Consider the following 18,149-nt stretch of genomic DNA (forward strand, 5'->3'; position numbering starts at 1 on the left):
AGACTTTAACACATCAGGCTGTTAATTTAAGATTAGAATTATAGCAAAGGTCAAAAGTGGTTACCTCTGAGGGGTGTGATACTGAAAGATTTTTATTTTATGATTTTCTCTGCTTTCTATTCTTTCCACCTAGAACTTTATTATTAGACAAATTCGGTAAGTTGCTGCGTGTGGTGCTGCACGCCGGTGATGCCAGCGGCTTAGGAGGCTGAGGCAGAAGGATCAGGTTCAAAGCCAGCCTCGGTAACAAAGCAATGCTGTAAGCAACCTAGTGAGACCCTGTCTCAGAATAAAAAATAAAGGGCTGGGGTCGTGGCTCAGTGGTAGAGCGGTTGCCTAGCATGTGTGACACCTTGGGTTTGATCCTCAGCATTGCATATAAATAAATAAACAAACAAATAAGTAAATAAATAAAATAAAGATTCATCAACAACTAAAATATTTTTAAAAAAATAAAAAGGGCTGGGGATGTGGCTTAGTGGTTAAGTGGTCTTGGGTTCAATACCTGGTACCAAAAAAAAAGCAAGTTGTTCAAATTAGTCAACAAAAATCTCAAGTACCATTTAGAAATATGTAGTAAATGCAGCACTTTTTAAATCCGCTCAGACATTAGAAAATGTTTTTTTGGTTTTTTTTCTGAGACTGCCAGGTGGTGCTTCAGGGTCCTGTGACACAATGGCAGGTCCCTCTGCATTACATGTCTCCCTCCCATCTGTGTGTCTCCCCAGTCCAGAAACAAATAGGAAGGGCAGTGTCAGCCCCCTGCTGGGGAGAGCTCTGCAGCCCACTGTGAGCTCCATGGCAGGGAGACCGACCAAATCATTGCTAAAGAAATAAATTTACAAAGGTATTATTTTTGTTTGTTTGTTTTATATTGGGATTGAGCACAGGGTGCTTTACCACTGAGGTATATCCCCAGCCCTTTTTATTTTGAGACAGTGTCTAAGTTGTTTGGGGCCTGGCTAAGTTGCTAAAGCTGAACTTGAACCTGTGATCCTCTTGCCTCAGCCTCCTGAGTTGCTGGGATTACAGGCATGTGCCATTGCACCAGGTCTAAAGTTACATTTTGATAAAAATATTTTAAAATTATAAAACTACAGATCTAGGGTTGGGTTGTAAAATGAGTCATTTGGAATGGAGAGTCTTTGCAATTAGCTCTCCTTATAACCTTAAGAAATGAGGGCTGGGGACGTAGCTCAGCGGTAGAGCAATTGCCTGGCATGTGTGAAGCCATAATTTCAGTCCACAGTATGACACACAGCACTCCATGCCCCCAAAATAAGTGAATCATTATAGTACTGAGAATTTCAGTACTCAGAAGTCAGGACTCCAAACAGCTGTGTCAAGAGCTTCCAGCAGGGGGCAGCAGGGCATTGTGGGTAGCTGGTCCCATCCATGCATCCTTCCTAGTGTCTGGATGAAACACCCAAAATTCCATATCAGGTGGAAACCAGGGTCCAGTTATCCCTTAGACTCTGTGGATCAACAATATTGTGCATACACAGCGCTGCCTATGGAGAAAGTTAATGTTTTGTTTCCAGAAAATCCAGAGTGGGAACTGCCCTAAATTGCTTAAAAGTTCATCTTTCTTGATGTAGAATGTCTCAAAGACACCATTTTATCTATCTGTTGTATATTCTTACTACATTTAGCTTTATTCCAAACAGGACTTAAGGTAGTCTCCCCAAGTTACTCAAGAGCAAGGAAACTCAGAATCTGTTCTTTTTGGAATCACTAAGTGGGGTGCCATCAAATTAAAAAGCTTCTGCAAGGCCAAGGAAATGATTCAAAGTGAAGACAGAACTGAAAAATCTTTGCCAGCTACTCTTCCAACAGGATTAATATCCAGAATATACAAAGAACTCAGAAACTCAGCACCAAAAACCCCCGCAAATAACCAATCAATAATTGGGCAAAAGAATAGACATTTCTTAAAAGAAGAAATACAAATGGCCAACAAATATATGAAAAAAATATTCAAAATCCTTAGCGATCAGGGAAATGCAAATCAAAACTACACTGATTTCATCTCACTTCAGTTAGAATGACAATCATCAAGAATGCAAATAACAATAATTGCTAGTGAGGATGAGGGAGAAAAGGTACACTCATAGATCATTGGTGGGACTGCAAATTAGTACAACCACTTTGGAAAACAGTGGGACATTCCTCAAAAAATGAAGCATGGAACCACCATATGACTCCGCCATCCCACTCCTTGGTATTGATCCCAAAGATCTAAAATCAGCACACTAGATGCACCCCAATGTTTACGGCACAATTCACATTAGTCAAGTTATGAAACCAGCTTAGGTGTCCCTGAATAAAGAAAATGTAGTGTATACAATAGAGTTTTACTCAGTCATAAATAAGAAATGATGTCACTTGCTGATAAATGAATAGAACATCATGCTGAGTGAAATAAGCCAGACTCAGAACATCAAGTGTCAAATGTTTTCTCTCACACGTGGGAGAGGAGGAAGGAGGGGGAGGGGAAGGGAAAGGGGAGGTGGGAGGGGAGAGGGAGAGGGGGAGGAGGAGGAGAAGAAAAAGGAATTTAAAAACATAGAAAATAGAAAGGAAACTAATAGAGGAAGTGGTTGAAGGAGGGAGGAGAGGAGGGCCAGGGAAGACGGGGAATGAAATCCCCCAAAGTATGCTATATCCATGTATGAACATACCACAGTGAATCTCACTTACACTACTGGAATGCACTAGTTAAAGCAATAATAGAAGGGAGATCAGTAGAGTAGAACAATCAGATGGGGGAGGGGAAAGGGAAGCTACCAGGAAATGAGATTGATCAAATTATGTAATGTGCAAATGCAAATATGGCATAAGGAATTCCACTATTATGCATAATTATAATGTACAATAGAAAAAGGAATCTGTTCTTTTTGTTCCATGTAATCAGCCCTATTTACTGACAGGCATTTGTCTTAGCACTGATAAAATGAAGTAAGGGGAATTTAGTCTCAGACTGAGACTAGATCAATTTGGAATAAGCCATGACAGACTTGAAGCGACACTAAACAACAAAAATGATCAGTGAAGAGATTTGTAGAGGGAACAGCAGGTGTTAGGGGCGGGTCCTCTGGTTGGTCTTGAGCCTGGGGTCTTGGTACCAGACTGTCACAGTTATTCTGACACTTGGGCAAGACACTTCCCTTCTCTGTGAATCAGCTTCCTCTTCTGTAAGTAAGGACATAGGGTCAGAAGACCTCTGGGGTCCCATTCATCTCTGACATGGGAACCTGAGGGGCCTTTAGGACTCTGCAGGAAACCAGACTGACATGAGTCTGCGCTTGGGGACTGGGTGGAACATAGGGGTTTGGTGGGGGAAGTGGCATTGACCATGAAGTGCAAGAAATAGTTTTGGGAAGAAGCCATAGCTCAACCCTTTGTCATCCGTACTATTCCCAGTTTCAGTTCCTGAGAACAGAACAGAACAGGACAGAACAGCGGAGGTGGGTTTCATGCCAGAGGGGTGGTTTTCATGTCTACAACTCCAAGCAAAACCTGGCAGGGGCCAAAGGCCTGCTCAGCACTCCCTTGAGCTACCCGACCATCTGCCCTCGGGAGCCCTCTTTGAGGAGCCTGGTCTGGAGTATTAGGCTGGCTAGGGTCCTCGTCACTGGGGCAGCATTCAAGACCACTTGTTAGGGAACATACACGTCAGACGGCATCAGGCCAACACAAGCTCATTTTGTTTGAATCTTTACTTTCATTGTAGACAATCTTTTTCTTTTTCATTACAAAAGTACCAAACAAACATGGACAGACATTCACAAACTATGTACCTTCAACAGGCACCTAACAATCCTTCACCAACACCCACGTGCAGGGCACAGACACCAGGTGGACGATTCTCAACCATCAGAACTACATCATAAATGCATGATCTTTTTATTTCATATAAAAATGATCAATAGGAAGAAAGCCAGGCCACAGGTTGGCTTTGCACACTCCGGCTCTTCCAAGTGGCCTTCCACCTGGCCAGGCGTGGGAGGGAGAAGCAGCCCAGCATCTCAGCAGTTCATCGAGACAGGACGCTGACAGGTGGAGAAAGCCAAGAGTGCCAAGTCCTCGTTTGTCCAGGCTTGGATGGGAGGTTGCCTTGCATGGCTCTGGCCCAGCAGCCAGGTGGCACAGCAAGGCGCCCTCTGGTGCGGGCACTGGGCTCCTCGCCCAGGCTTACCAGAAGGGCTTCTCTGTGCTTGCCTATCTAGGGAGCCGTGATCAGGTGAGCAGCTGTCCAAGGCGTTTCAGTCTTTTTTGTAAGTCTCTCTCCACCCCTTTGGGAAGAGGAGCTGTCAGTCCACTGTGCCATTGTAGGATTTGTTGAACTTGTTGAAGGTGAAATCCACAGTGTGCGTGGAGATGGGCTTTCTGTAGAGGGGGTTTGAAGCCTGCAGGGTATGAAGGTAAGAGGATGTGTGTTAGTTTCCCCATGCAAACCAACAGACTCAGGCAAGATGCCCTTCCCCATACGGTGAGCTCCCAGGAAGGCAGCAGGCAGAGCATGCAGCTGGGAGGCCACCATCTGTGCTCTTGGACTGGCTCTGCCTCTGACTTGCTCTGTGTCTCTGGGAGAGTTCCTTGCCTTCTCTGAGCTTTTACTCTTTGTCTCTGAAATGAGGCATTGTGTCAGAGGGTCTCTGAAAGCACTTCCCAATTTTAACAGACACTCACTCCAGGGATTCCTGTGTGCTCAGACCTTCACAAACCTGCAGTTTGCCTGGGAGACAAGGTTCACCCATAACAGACCACAGAAACTTGCTTGAGCTGCTTTCCCATGTGCCCACTGTCTCTAAGCTACGTGGAATCTCTGCTGAGCTCTGCCAGGTGCCTCTGCCCCACAGCTTGCCCAGCCTGGGCCTGGGATAGGACTCTGTGCAGGGCCCTCTTGCTAGTCAGCCCTGTGGGTGTCCATTCTTTCTTTTTAATGCTAAAGATGCCAGGGGACCTTTCTTGCTAACACCCGGTTGAGCTCAGCCACGCTGCCAGGCTGGAAGGCTCTTCTGCGCCTGGGGCCCTCAGGCTTACCATCTCATAGCGTGCCCTGGAGCGTTCACTTTGGAACTTTGCAAACTCTCTGCGGTCATGGATGGTGACAAGCAGCTTCCAGATGGCCAGGAGTGCAATCCCAATCAGGAGGATGCTGCCCACCACGGCCAGCAAAATGGTCATGGCATTGGGGGCGGTCCCACACTCTGAAACAGAGACCAGGAGCATGGTGAGCTGGCAAAGCCACCCACATCCTGTGGCCCTCCTGCCCCCAGCCTCAGCACATATGAGATGAACGGTGTGCTTCTCCCAGAGGTCTTCTCCTCTAACCTCTCCTAGATCCCATGGCACCTCTGTGTGACTGGTGGTGGGTGGTGAGGGGAGAGGTTTCCCCATTGTGCAGGGAGTGAAAGACTCAAAGAGGGACAGTGACTGTTACAGGACAGTATGGCCAACGAGCAGCAGAGTCTTGATGAGAGCCCTGGTGCACACCTGCTCTTCCCCACAGGCCGTGCCCTCGCCCTGGCTGGCCCAGTCTCCAGTGCAGGCTGCTAGACCACGGCTCAAGTCCATGTCCGTGGTATCAGGGAAAGTGGACAGAGAGAAGGTCCACTGACAGAAATGGCATGGGCCATTTCCACAAGGGCCAGGCTGGCAACATTTCTAAACCCTTAGTATGATGCAGCCCTTTGGAATAACTGTGCTTATTTCCAACCAACCACAGAGACAGTGCTTAGAAACACAGCCTTGTTCTTACAGGCATGTGTCCTGGGCTGGGACTGCATTTCCCTGGGTCTCTGGCCATGGAAGGCATGGGACATGATCTGGTTTGATTTGGAATATGTGTTCGCGATGCTGTGAATTGAAGACAGTGAACCTTTTTCTATTCCCTTCCCTCCGGAGAAGAAGAGGGGTGATCTAGAAATCCCAGCTACTTCAAGCTGTTGGTCCCTGGGCTCAACATGCAAGGCAGAGCTGTTGGTGTTGAGATGAAAGCTTGGCCCCTGCAGTGGCTCTGGACGCTGGGGTGGCAGCCAGCAGCAACAGCACACCCAGCGCTCCACCCTGAGGAGCAGCAGCAGGTGGCCAGGGCTGTGTTGACCTGGATGCTCATCAACTCATGTGAGGCTCCAGCCCTGATGGGCCGGCCCGGCACCCTCCCTGCAGAGCACAGGGGCTCCCCATTAGTCACGCCCACTAAGTGTGTTCTGCCTTTGCCAAGATGACATTCCTGAGGGGCATGTCCTGCCCTCCTATGGCTCCTGTTGCCCCCGCCACACCCCCAGAGCTCGGCCTCATCTCAGGCCCCCAGCTGTATGCCCATCTTTCTTCTCAGCCCTCGGAGTGGGGCAATGGCCTTAGACCCTGATCTTCACAGGGAATTGTATCCCTGCACACGGGAAGGATGGTGAAGGGACGGTGGGGAGGTTATGGGCAACAGCCCCAGAGCAGGGAACAGCATCAGAAACCTGGACCCAGGGGCTGGGCCGTGGGAGGGGTCCCTCGGACTCCCACCTACCTGGCTCCCTCAGGACCGTCAGGTTGGACTTCCCGCTGGGCAGGTCTGCGTAGCTGAACATCATGACACAGTCCTTGGCAGTTTTATAGAAGCAAAGCACAGCCTCCTGGTCATCTTTGACTAGAAGAAAAGCAAACAGACTGTCCCGAGCCTGGCTCTGGGCAGCCCAGGGCTGCTGATGGTTAGAGCGAGGAGCCTAGCACCTCAGAGAAGGGAGAGGGTGCAGGGAGACATGTGGGGCAGGGCTTTCAGACGAGTTCCGGCTTCTCTCATCAAGACTGCAGCCCTGGGTTGAGGTTACTGCTTTGGTGAAACATGGGTCACATCAGAGAGTCTTCCACCTTCTGAAGTGTTTGCTGGGATAATGTGAGATAAAGGCCTCCTTTAATGGGGGGGCAGGGATGGGTGAATGGAAATGAAAAGAAAAAGCTGCCCTGACTGCTTCCTTCCCGACCCCAGTCCACCCAGGGCTGAGAGCAGGCTGCAGAAGCCAAGAGGCAGCTCTTCCCTGAGATGTAAAACCGAAACTGACCTCAGGGTGAGGAGGATATCTGAATGCAAGGTTGGTCCCCTGGGTGATGCCTGAATCCAAAGATAAAATGAGCCAGTACATTGGCCATTCCCTGGCCCTGGCCTGGACACCAACAGGCCTACTCCTCAGTGTTGAGCCCCTCCTCCCTGCCCATGCTGCCCTCGACCTGAGGGAAGGAGTCCCCTGTCTAGGTACAGTGTTCCATGGCTTCCCTGAGGTTACAGTACTGGGATGGAACCCAAAGCATGAATGCTAGGCCACAGCTCTGCCACTGAGTCACATCCCCAGGCCTTTTTACTTTTTATTCTGAGACAGGATCTTGCTAAGTTGCCCAGGCTGGCCTCGCACTTGTGATCATCCTGCCTCAGCCTCCTGAGTCCCTGGGATTCTAGGCATGTGCCATGGTGCCCAGCTGCAAGACTGATCTTTAGGAGGGAAAGGAGCTGGAGAAAGAGGGTGAGCAGGGAAGCAAAGGAAAAGGGACCTGGGCAGCAGTGACAGGTTGGTCCTGAGCAGCAGCCAAAGGTGAACACTGTAACATGAAATGCTTTTGCACTCTTGCCTTTTGAACCTGGATGATCAAAGAAGTCTGAATGTGAAAGCAGATACATTAACCTTTGTGGTTATCAAACACAAAGGTCTGGACTTTTCTCCTGGCCTCTTGTCCAATGCCTGGGCTTGATGAAGGTGAATGTTTATTTTAAACGTCTAGGAGAAGGAAGGAAAAGGGTAAATGATGAGTTGAACTTTCTCTGCTGATTCTACTCAGAGAGCTGGATTAGGAAGCAAGTGTGCATGGACCAAGAGAATCATTTCAAGGGACACAAGAAGATAGCTTTCCTCCTTTGACCACTTGTGCCTGGCTCTGGGGCACTGGCCCCAGGTCTGCAAGCAAAACTTGACATATACCAGGTCCCAGGTGGTAAGTCAGAGCAGGGGCAGGCAGATGGCATCTGAGGGTTAGGGTGAGTTCCCTGCTGTTTCCTCAGGCATAGCAGAGCACCTGGCACATAGTAGGTGCTCAGTGAATATGTGTGGAATGAACACATGACCTGACATTCTCCAAAGCCATGATTTAACCCAGCAGTCAGTCAAAATCAGGGAGGCAGGAACAGGAAGTCTAGAGGTAAGCCAGGACCAAGGTGGACAAGAGGTAGGGGCCAGGAGTTTGTAGAATCTGGAGTCGAGGCGAGGCAGGCCGACAGCGAGGGCCTTCAGGTGCACATTGACTTGCCAGGTTTGTAGTCTTTTTTTCCTCCCTCCATTTTAACCATTTAAAAATGCATAAGTCAGTTTTGTAAATTCACCATGTTACATAACCATTCCCGCTAATGCCAGTACATTTCCATCTCCCCCAAAAGAAATCCATACATATTAGCAGTCAATGCTACTTTCTTCCTCTCCACAGTCCCTGGCCACCCCTGATCTCCACTCTGTCTCCACAGGCTCTGCCTATTTGGGACATTTCAAACAAACAGAATTATAGAATGCTTTCTTCTGTTGGGACTCCTTCACTTGGTCAATGTTTTTAAGGCTCACCCACCTTGTCACATGTGTCACCTCATCACTCCCTTTTATGGCCAATGTGATTCCACAGCACAGACTGGGCACATTTTGCTTGCTGTCCATCAGTTGATGGACATTTGGGTGGTTTCCAAGTTTTAACTATTGTGACTAATGCTGCTGTGGACATTTGTGTGCAAGTCTTTGTGTAGACAGACAGACCCAGTTCTCTTTGGCATAGACCTGGGAGTACAATTCTGTGTGAGGACTCAACATTGAACTTTTGGGGAACTACTTCCCAATGCATCTGTACCATTTTACAGGCATGGGGGCTCAGCCCAGTGTCTCTATGGGGAACCAGATGTCATGCCAAGGTAGCCTCGGCTGGACTTCCTAACTTGACGTGAAGCCCACCCTCCTCTCCATGGAGGAAGAAATCCCCAGGGGCCTGCCAAGATCCCCAGTGTCCAGGGCCCCCGCCTTGACACTCACCAATGGTGTCCACCCACGTGATCACCTCATCCTTGCACAGGTGCTGGCAGGTCTGGTTGTCAGGTTTCCCTGAGTGAAGCAGCAAGCACTCAACACACTCTCTTCGGAAAAGAGGAAATAGATGTGGCTGTTAGATACTGTGTAACAGGCCCACGTGCCTAACCCAGCTCCCAACAACACCGGGCCCAAAGGCTTAGCTGGTCCCAATTTCAGAGGTCTGGTCTCAGGGACTCTGCTCTCTCCCACCAGCTGCCAGCCAACTCTATGTGAAGACGCTTCATTACGAGGCCCCTGGGCCAGTGGCTGCCATCGCACTCTACACAGCCAAAACTTCATTTCAGACATCCTCCCTCCACTTGAGGTCGCCTCAAGGAGGTGCTGGTGAAGGTGCTGGTGGGCGGCCAGGCTTTGGCCAAAGACTACAATGCCTGGTGGAGGGTCCCAGCTCTGAGGGTGGACAGGGGGCCTAGGGAGCACACAAAGGCCAGGGAGAAGCAAACTCCAGGGAGGAGAGGATCAGGACAAAGGACCTTGTGGTGCACCAGTGCTGGGTGGTCCTCAAGTGGGGTGAGAGTGCCCTCGGAAGCCGGATTAGGGCTCAAACCTGTGTCCCTGTGGCTGCTCCCTGGCCCCAGTGAGAAGTGACCTCATAGCACTTCATCTACACAGGGACAGCGGTCCTACTCACCCCCAGACCTGTGGGACCCCAGAGGATCCCTCTGGCAGACTGTGGAGCGATTGTACAGTGTGGGGCCTTTGTTATCATCTGTTCTTTAATTCTAGAGGATGGAGAAGCTTCCAGTTTGGAAGCTGCAAAGTGGGACATAAGAAAGGGAAGGGAGCTCACAGGTCCTTTCAGCAGGTCCCCTTGCTTTGCAGAGGAGGTGCTGAAAGCCCAGATGGAATTGATGGCAGAGCAGGGCCCCACCCCCAGGAGACGGGCCTCAGACACGCCCCTCCCCCACTTCCTGGACATGAATAAGGAACTGGCAAGGAGAGGATCAGGAAGAGAAAGCGGACAAGCCTTTCTTATGAGAGTACTGATATGCTTGAGCATTCAATCATTCTGGAAGTGACCCCCAAAATCCCATCTCAGAGGACTGACTGCAGCATTCTGGAGTTGGGAACCGGAGCATAAAGCCTGCATTTGAGCCCTAGAGAGCACCCAGCAGGGGCTTCACTGGGGGCTAGGCAGGGTGGCTCCAGCTCTGTTCATTTAAGTTGGCCTGGCTGTCCCATTGGCCAGCCTCTTGGATTAACCCATAGCAAACAGGATGGCTGCTTCCGGTCAAGCTGGGATCTTCAGGGCCTCTCTGCGCTGCTGTCGTTGAACCACAGCTCCCTGCGCCCTCCAGGAAGGACCCCGTAATTATCCAAGTGGACATATCAGTTTAGCTCATGGTCCCCACACTGGCTGAAACTTATGTTATATATTAAAGTAAGTCTAGCCTTTTAAACAAGAGGCCGAGAGAGACTTTGCTCAGAGCCTGTTAATTGAAATCAGCTGGTGCCCAAGGTTCACTCACCCAAAGGGAAGGGTGTGTTTGGTTAGTTTTAGAAGGTGGAGACTGGTTGCCCTGAAACTCCAGGAAAAAGAGGATGTAGGACATTCAAAACCTGGTGGCCCTCAGGAAATCAGCAAGTAGAAAATTGGCCTGATGTAAGTCATAGTCAGAAGAACTTTGTTTAATTTTTTTTTTTTTTTTTTTTTTTTTTTAAGTTGCAAGTAGGTTGTGAAAGAAAACAAGGGTCAGTGTTGTCCAAAGACAGAAGAAGGAACACTGATGATTCCTTATGGCACCTTTGCTCCTTCGTGCTAATAAATCACCAACTCTATGTCTTCTGGGTAATAAATGCTTTCAACATTTAAAGTGAGGGTTGTTCTCCCCCAAGGCCTTTAAACAGACCCAAGCCAATCCTGCACTGCCCTGTGGCTCCATAGGAAGGCAGCACAGAACTTTTGTCTCCTTTTTATTAATGTTGTGTGAGATGTCCCAGCTCGGCCCCCACTCGCATGAACCTCACATGCCCCAAGGACTGACAGCAGCTCTCCCAAGGACTCTACTGGAGGGAGCTGGGGGCACATCCCTTGGGCACAACATGCCATAACAGCTGTGACTCCAAGCTCACAGGGGATGGCTGCTTGGGTTTAGGCGCAGGACACCCCTCTCCTTCCCAGACTGTTTCTACCTGGATCTCTGTGTCTTCAGTCTCAGCAGGTCTCAAGAGGATCTGCCTTCGCTCTGCCTACTGCCCCCCCCCCCCCATTAACAAAATAAAACCCTGCTGGGTCCACCTTGTCTCTCCATTGGCAGCCAGTTTTCAATTACCTGCACTTGGCTTATTTGTGGCAAATGTCCAGCCCAGGGATTTGCCACCCAGAACATTTCTGAACACAGACTGACCAGCAGCCACGCAGGCCCAGGAGCATGAACTCTTCATTATCAGCCTGGGCCAGACGTGTGGAAGGGAGATCTGCCAGCAGAAAATCGCACAGTTGTGTTCCCCAGCCAAAGAGAAACACTGTCCGTGTTATTGCTTCTGTCATCTGTCTGGGTTCTGCTTCCCTCCCCGTGGCTTCTGAGCTGCTCCACCAGCAAGTTTCCAGAGCAAACGTCACTCTTGCTTTCCAGGGAGCACCACAGCTTCACTACGGCTTGAGCTCTGTGACTCTCCTCCTCAAACTCCAGAAGGGTGAAGGCAGGGCCGGGCGGCTGCGAGGCCCAGCCGAGTCTAGACAATCTCTGCATTCAGCAGCAGCACAGAGTCCAGGGCTGGCGCTCCATTATCAGTATAAATGGAGCAGAAAATCCAAAAGCCACTGTGATTGTTTCTGGCATGCCTTATCTAGGTCGGGTGCCTTTCTATCCCATTTACCTTCTGATTATGTTTTGTTTAAAGCAGCAGTTCACATATGGGTGTTCTATGAAACAGTGTTTGGGAGATGTTAATGGGGAGGATCAAATTCATTTGAAAAAAGATGCATACCGCGTTTCCTTTTGAAAACACACAATAGCGCACTCAAGGCTCTGAGAAGGCACTGTATTTGGTACCAACACCAGTTTAATTTCATTTAACTCAGTAATCTAGTAATTTTCAAACTTGCTTAGGAACAGAATAGCAGTCTTGTTTTTGTGGGTTTTTTTTTTCCCCCTTCTTACAATATACCCATGGAACTAGCATTTCAAAGCTACTATTTCAGTGACTATTAGAAAGAGTTTTTCAGGCGGTGGGGAGGGCAGCTGGCTGGCCCTGAGGGCTGCCTGGTGGAAGACAGGCCTGGGCTGAGTGCGAGGGCTGCAGTAATTACCTCTTGGTGCTGCAAGCGTCCGGGCAGGTTGGGCACTTCTCACATGTCTCCCCAAAGGCTCCGGGCTCCGTGCACTGGCACTGCCCACAGATGCAGTTCCCACGGTCGCTACAGATCTGCCCGTCCTTGGCCCGGCATGTGCTGATGTCTGTTGAGCAGTTACAATTGTCCCCAATGTAACCTGCATGGCACTTGCATTCTCCACAGTGACACTCGCCATGGCCTGAAAGAGCACACACGGCACATCAGGACTGCCTGTCTTTATGCAGGATCCCAAAACCTCCCAGGACCGGCCATGTGCCAGCCTAGGGACACCACAGAGAACCAGACTGCCCTCGGAGCCTGTCTGGAGAGAGAGCCAGAGAGGGCCTGGGCTGACATGGAGTCATGCTTGGCCTGGCGGAGTCCGGGTTGGAGCTCCAAGTTGGTCAGAACTTGGCCAAGTCACACCACAGGACCAGGACCCAGGAAAGCTTTCTGACTCCACTGTTGTATGAGTCGTGGTCCCCAAATATGTCCACATCTTAATCTCCAGAACTTGTGAATGTTCAAGGTAAAGTTTTGCAAATGAGATTAAATCAAGGATTTTGAGGTAGGGAGTCTTCTGCTTTGTCTAGGTGGCCCTAAATGCAGTCACAATGTTCTTATGAGAGGGAACAAGGGAAGTCTGATTACAGAAGGTGGTGGCTGTGAGACACCAGAGGCAAGATGCTCCGTGGCGGGCTTTGATGACATGGAACAAAAGGCCTGGAGCCAAGGAACCCAAAGAATGCAGCTCCAGAAGCCAGAACAAGGAGTGCACTCTCCCCTGGGCCTCAGGAGGTGGGCAGCCCTGCAGAAACCTTGATGTCAGCCCAGTGAAAACGAGTTCAGACTTCTGACCTCCAGGACGTAAGCAAATAAATCCGTTGCTTAGGTCACTAACTGTGTGTTAATTTGTTACAGCCACAATCCAAATTTCGCAGTTGTCCCTCTGCTCAGTCCTAGCGAGATGCTAACTTCTTGCTTGGGCCTTTGTGACATGCAGCCCCAAAAGGAGGGAGGAGTAGAGGCTGAGAGCAGATGGGGTGGTCTCAGTCCTCAGTCGATGAACCATTTGCCAGGCTTTAAACTGCATTGGTTCTTACAATAACCCTGTGAGGTAGGTTTTATTCTTATCCTCATTTTATGATGAAACAGATGCAGAAAGACAAAGTAGCTTGTTGAAGGTCTTACAGCAGAGGCACTTGACCCGAGGCCTCAACTCTGGGCTCTGCCGCCTCCTAAGAGCAGGCCCTGACCAAGACCGGCGTCAGCTGAGTCCTGTGGGCCCTCCCTTCCTGGGGTGTGGGGATGGCCCTGTCCTCAACCCACAGGGCAATGGGCATTGCCTTGGGGTTCTGCAGGGGTAGCACAGGGGCATCATGGCCCAGAAGACTGTGTGAGTGTGAGAGTGGGTACCTACTGCAGTGTGTGCCCTGGACAGAGAAAAACTTGGACACTGCATCCTCCCAGGCACCTCCCTGTGATCACTAGTGAGTGTGAACTGAAATATAGGTCACGACCTGACTCCAGAGCCCTCTTCACTTGCCACTTAACTTTCTGGCCCTGCTTCCCTGGCTCTATGTGTTCTGTCATGTCTATGACCTGCAGGGGACAGGGAGACCATCTGGAGAGGCCAGGCCTCTCAACCCTCCCATGCAGGATGGCCTCTCCACTCACCCAGGCAATTCTGAGCCCCAGCACATTTCACAGGCAGAGCCGAGGCATAAGGCGAGAGCCCTGGGCGGGGAAGACACGCTGGGCCAGGCCAGGGAGGCTGAGGAATGCAGCTGGAGCTGCGTAGGAGCTGGCACGGGATGTGGGTGCCACAGGAGGGCATAGCGCCCTGCTGCTCCAGGGTCACAGACAGGGAGGGACAGCGGGTGGCACAAGGTCATGAACTCGGTCATGGGACTGAGGACTGCCCCACCCTCACGACGCCAGAGTGTGGCCGGCACCAGTCTGGGGTCTGGGCAGCAGAAAGTCCTACAGGAAGTCTTTACAGATGGAATGGATGCAATCTGCACAACTCCCCCACGCTCTGGCCTTGGGACCACACTGGTCAGGAGCCTGGTTTAAATTAAAATGGTTCACTGTCTGGGGCAACCGCCCCCACTCCCAATATTTCACTATGGAAATTTCCAAACCTGCAGCAAAGTTGAAAGGATCATGCAATGAACTTCCACATACCCAGATGCTCCCACAGGCACACACGTGCTACTTATCACAGATCTATCCATCAATTGATCGGTGTTTGAAAAAAATGCATTTCAAAGTTTCAGTCGGGGTTCACACTAGGGTAAGTTTTTATATGGCTCTGGCACTCTCCAAATGCTTGACTAGCGCAAAACCCCAGAAAGTAAAACTGGAAGAAGAGGCACACTCAGGGTTCTATTTGCAAGCAACAAGGGCATGGACATGGTGGGAATCTTTTTTTCTCCAATCTTGTTTTTGGCAGCCATATAAAATTATCCAAATAGAATCTGACACAATAGTCTCAAGTGTTGAGATCTGAAGGGGAGGTAGGGGTTATTGTAGAAGGGTTTGGGTTTGGGGTGCAGTAGTAATAGAAGACCTGCTTCCCCTGGGACTGGCTGTCTGGATAAGAAGGTCTGCTTGCTCCAGAGGGACATACTCCCAGCAGAGTGTCCATGACTCTGTACCTCCCCCGACCCTGGGATGGTGGAGTAGCAAAGAAGCCCCACTACTAGAGGCACGTCTGATACCTTGCAGGACTCAGAATCCAATGAAGGTCAATGCCACTAAATGGGTCCCATCTCTAGGGTTTAAGATGAGAGGAGTTAGGGGCCAAGGGCAGAGATAAGGGGGAGCTGGAGATTCATGGGAGGTCACCACCAGAGATGAAAGTTTCCTACAACCTGAGCTCAGCGAGGACAGGGCAGGAGAGCAAGAGTGTGCAGAGAAGCTGTGAATGCAACACCAACAGCCCGGCCCCCTTTGGTGGGGTCGCAGATGGGAGCAGCTGAGGGGTATACAAAAGCATCCATGTGGCTTTCTGGCTTCCCATTCTCGATGACCCTGAAGCAAAGTCCCACAGCAGAAGAAGGCCCGAGGTAAACACATGGCGGACCCACTAAAGCCACAGAATTCTCGTCCATTATACTGACTCTGAACAACCCTAGTTTTGTAGCTCGCTGCCTTTCAAAGACACTTAGGGGCTGGGGATGTGGCTCAGTGGTAGGGGTCTTGCCTAGTATGCTGGAAGCCCTAGGTCTCATTCCTAGCACTGCAAAAACAAAAAACAAAACAAAACCTTAAAGCAGCCATGGCAAGATGTGGCACATGCCACTGTGTCCTCCTTCACACCTGTGGCTGACACTGTCATCTCATAATGGGGTTCTTTTCCAAAGAGCCTGGGCTTAGCCTCAGAGTCCCCCTTAACACAGTAACTCCAAGTAGTTAAGAAGCCAACACACAAGACAACTACTTGCCAATTTGGCTTAAATCCTCAAAGTCTCACTTAGAAAGTAACCCACAGAGTGTAAAAAACGGATCCTTTTATTCTAACCCAGATGACTTGGGTCCTGCAGTTGGAACTCCACTGCCTTTCCCTTCCTCTGCACGCTCAGAGATTCACCAGATCTTCCCGTTAGCCCTGTTAGAAACACATGACTAAAATGTTAAGGTCATTTGGACCTGTTCCAAGGATCAATAACCTATCAATTGCCAGCCATGGGGACTGACTATGCCCAGAGGACCTAAGTAAAGACTCTTCTTCAAAACAAAGTCAATTTCTAATGCTATCTGGGCAATGAGTGGAATTTAGTAATGCTCATTTAATATCGTGCAGACATAAAAATATTTTCAGCACATAGATGGGAAATTGAAGTACATGCCAGAGCTCTGTGTATGCTGTGAATTGCTACACGTGCAAGTTATTATTAACACTACCTTTGTTAGAATGATGGATAGCTAAATGGACAGGAAGTTGTAAATGTGCCTATTTATACGGAATTTCAGCTCTGTAGAGTTCAGCAGCTTTCTATCAGCAAAACAGTGCTTGTGTGGGCAGCAGGCCAAGCCTCTTTGCCTCCTTTTATAAAGTAGAATGCTGGCTATTCAGAAGAGGCCTGGGTCAGAGGAGGGGGAACCAGTGGCCTGGAAGCCAAAGGAGCCTGGAAAGGAAGCCCAGCATTAATGCTTGGCGCAGGTCAAGAAGGGCAAATCCTGCAGCAGTTGCAGGTCTTGCCACACACTGGTGAGGGGTGCCAGTGGAGCCTGAGGGCAGCATCCAGCCTGCAGGGAGGTGAGCAGGTGGCCACTCCCATCGGCAGGCTGGCTGTGTGGATGGGGAAGGCATGGGGAGGAGGAGGTGTGGGATTTTGCAGACAGGACACATGGGAGCATTCTTCTGACAGAAGAGAAAGATTCAGAAGGAAGTCCTGGGGGAAACAGAGGGGCTGGAGAGAGCAGCAGGGAGGAACGGGAGAGAGGCCAGGGCTGGTGGTGCAGGAGGCTGTGCCACAGAGAGAGGCTGGGGCCCTGATGGAGGCGCTGAGGCTAACGGGTGGTCAGTTCGAGGCAAGCTGCGGGGTGTGTGCTGGAACCAAGTTAAATCTTCCTCCACCATTTGTTGTCATCCTGGGCAAGTCCCTGTACCTCCCTGATGATCCGTTTTCTCTCCTTGTCAATGAGGATAATGCTTTCTTTGTGGTGATATCATTAGAAGTATCAGCCTGGTTCCCAGTAAAGTCCCTGGCAGTCTCTGGCACAGGAGCACCCAGGAAATGTGAGCTGGAATCCCTGTGAACATTCCAGAGCTGGACAGGGGACTCAGAGACCGCTGTCCACAGGGAAAGGTATGGGGACCACAAGACAGTGCTCAGGAAGAGGGGAGGTGCGTGAGGCATGTATGGAGGTATGACTAGGAGGTCAGTGACAGGAACAGTCGAGGATCCTACAGTGGGATGGCGCTGCCTCAAAGAAGGGGGAGGGAGCTTAAGGGGGAGGGGAAGCTGCAGAGCCCACCCCCCACACCATGCTCTCAGGGACCACCAGTTTGGCGACAAGCAATGGTGTGAATTATACTGGGGATTGAACCCAGGGGCACTTAACCACTGAGCCACATCCCCAGCTCTTTTTAATATTTTATTTAGAGACAGGGTCTCACTGAGTTGCTTAGGGCCTCACTAAGTTGCTGAGGCTGACTTTGAACTTGAGATCCTCCTGCCTTAGCCTCCCGAGCCGCTGGGATTACAGGCGTGGGCCACTGTGCCCGATGCAGGTGTGCATTTCTGTGTAAGCCTCCTCTTCAGAACACTAGGGTCTGATGGAGCTGGTGGGCCAGCCCCCAGAGCCTGGGTGGGGAGGGCAAAGGGCCCCAGGCCCCACTGGAGGAGCTCCCTGCTGTCCTTCCTCCACACGCTGCACAACGTTCCCAGTGGAAAACAACTTTGGATCAGTTGGGAAGGGAACCAAGCCTGGCCCTCAGCCTGGCCCCTGGGGCAGGGTGCAAGTGTCCCTCACTCCTGACCCAGGAACAAAACCACTGCTGTGCCTCATCCCCATGTCTACAGAGGCCCAAAGTGACCATGGTGACCTGCAAGGACCAGCTGGAGGAAGCCAGCTTGGATGGGGCAGAACTGAGCTGCTGGTATGGTCTCCCGTCCTTAGCTCAGGAACAACCAGGTCGACAACAGGCCCTCAGGGGTACAAATCACCTCCACACAGCTGGCTGAAAACACGGTAGCCCTCTCGCTCTGGAATCACTGCAGTTTCCTGGCCTCCCTCAGTGCAGCATCCCT

At 50.4% G+C, this 18,149-nt stretch overlaps 1 protein-coding gene across 2 annotated transcripts in view; it reads right to left on the minus strand.

Annotated features, from left to right (window-relative positions):
- Positions 1-3,701: 3,701 nt before the first annotated feature.
- Positions 3,702-18,149, minus strand: part of ITGB5 (integrin subunit beta 5) — a 110,068-nt gene continuing 95,620 nt past the window's right edge. The window contains exons 11-15 of one of the 2 annotated variants that reach the window (XM_079156177.1): positions 12,364-12,586; positions 9,054-9,154; positions 6,527-6,646; positions 5,076-5,213; positions 3,702-4,409 (exon numbers count right to left, since the gene is read on the minus strand). In XM_079156177.1, coding sequence (XP_079012303.1) covers positions 4,240-4,409; positions 5,076-5,213; positions 6,527-6,646; positions 9,054-9,154; positions 12,364-12,586 — 752 coding nt within the window. In that variant the 3' untranslated portion in view covers positions 3,702-4,239. Of the gene's footprint in view, positions 4,410-5,046; positions 5,214-6,526; positions 6,647-9,053; positions 9,155-12,363; positions 12,587-18,149 lie in introns of both variants that reach the window. The other variant, XM_079156176.1, reaches the window with a different exon arrangement.

This window comes from Sciurus vulgaris (genome assembly GCF_902686455.1).
Source record: "Sciurus vulgaris genome assembly, chromosome: 10".
NCBI classification, from domain to species: domain Eukaryota; kingdom Metazoa; phylum Chordata; class Mammalia; order Rodentia; family Sciuridae; genus Sciurus; species Sciurus vulgaris.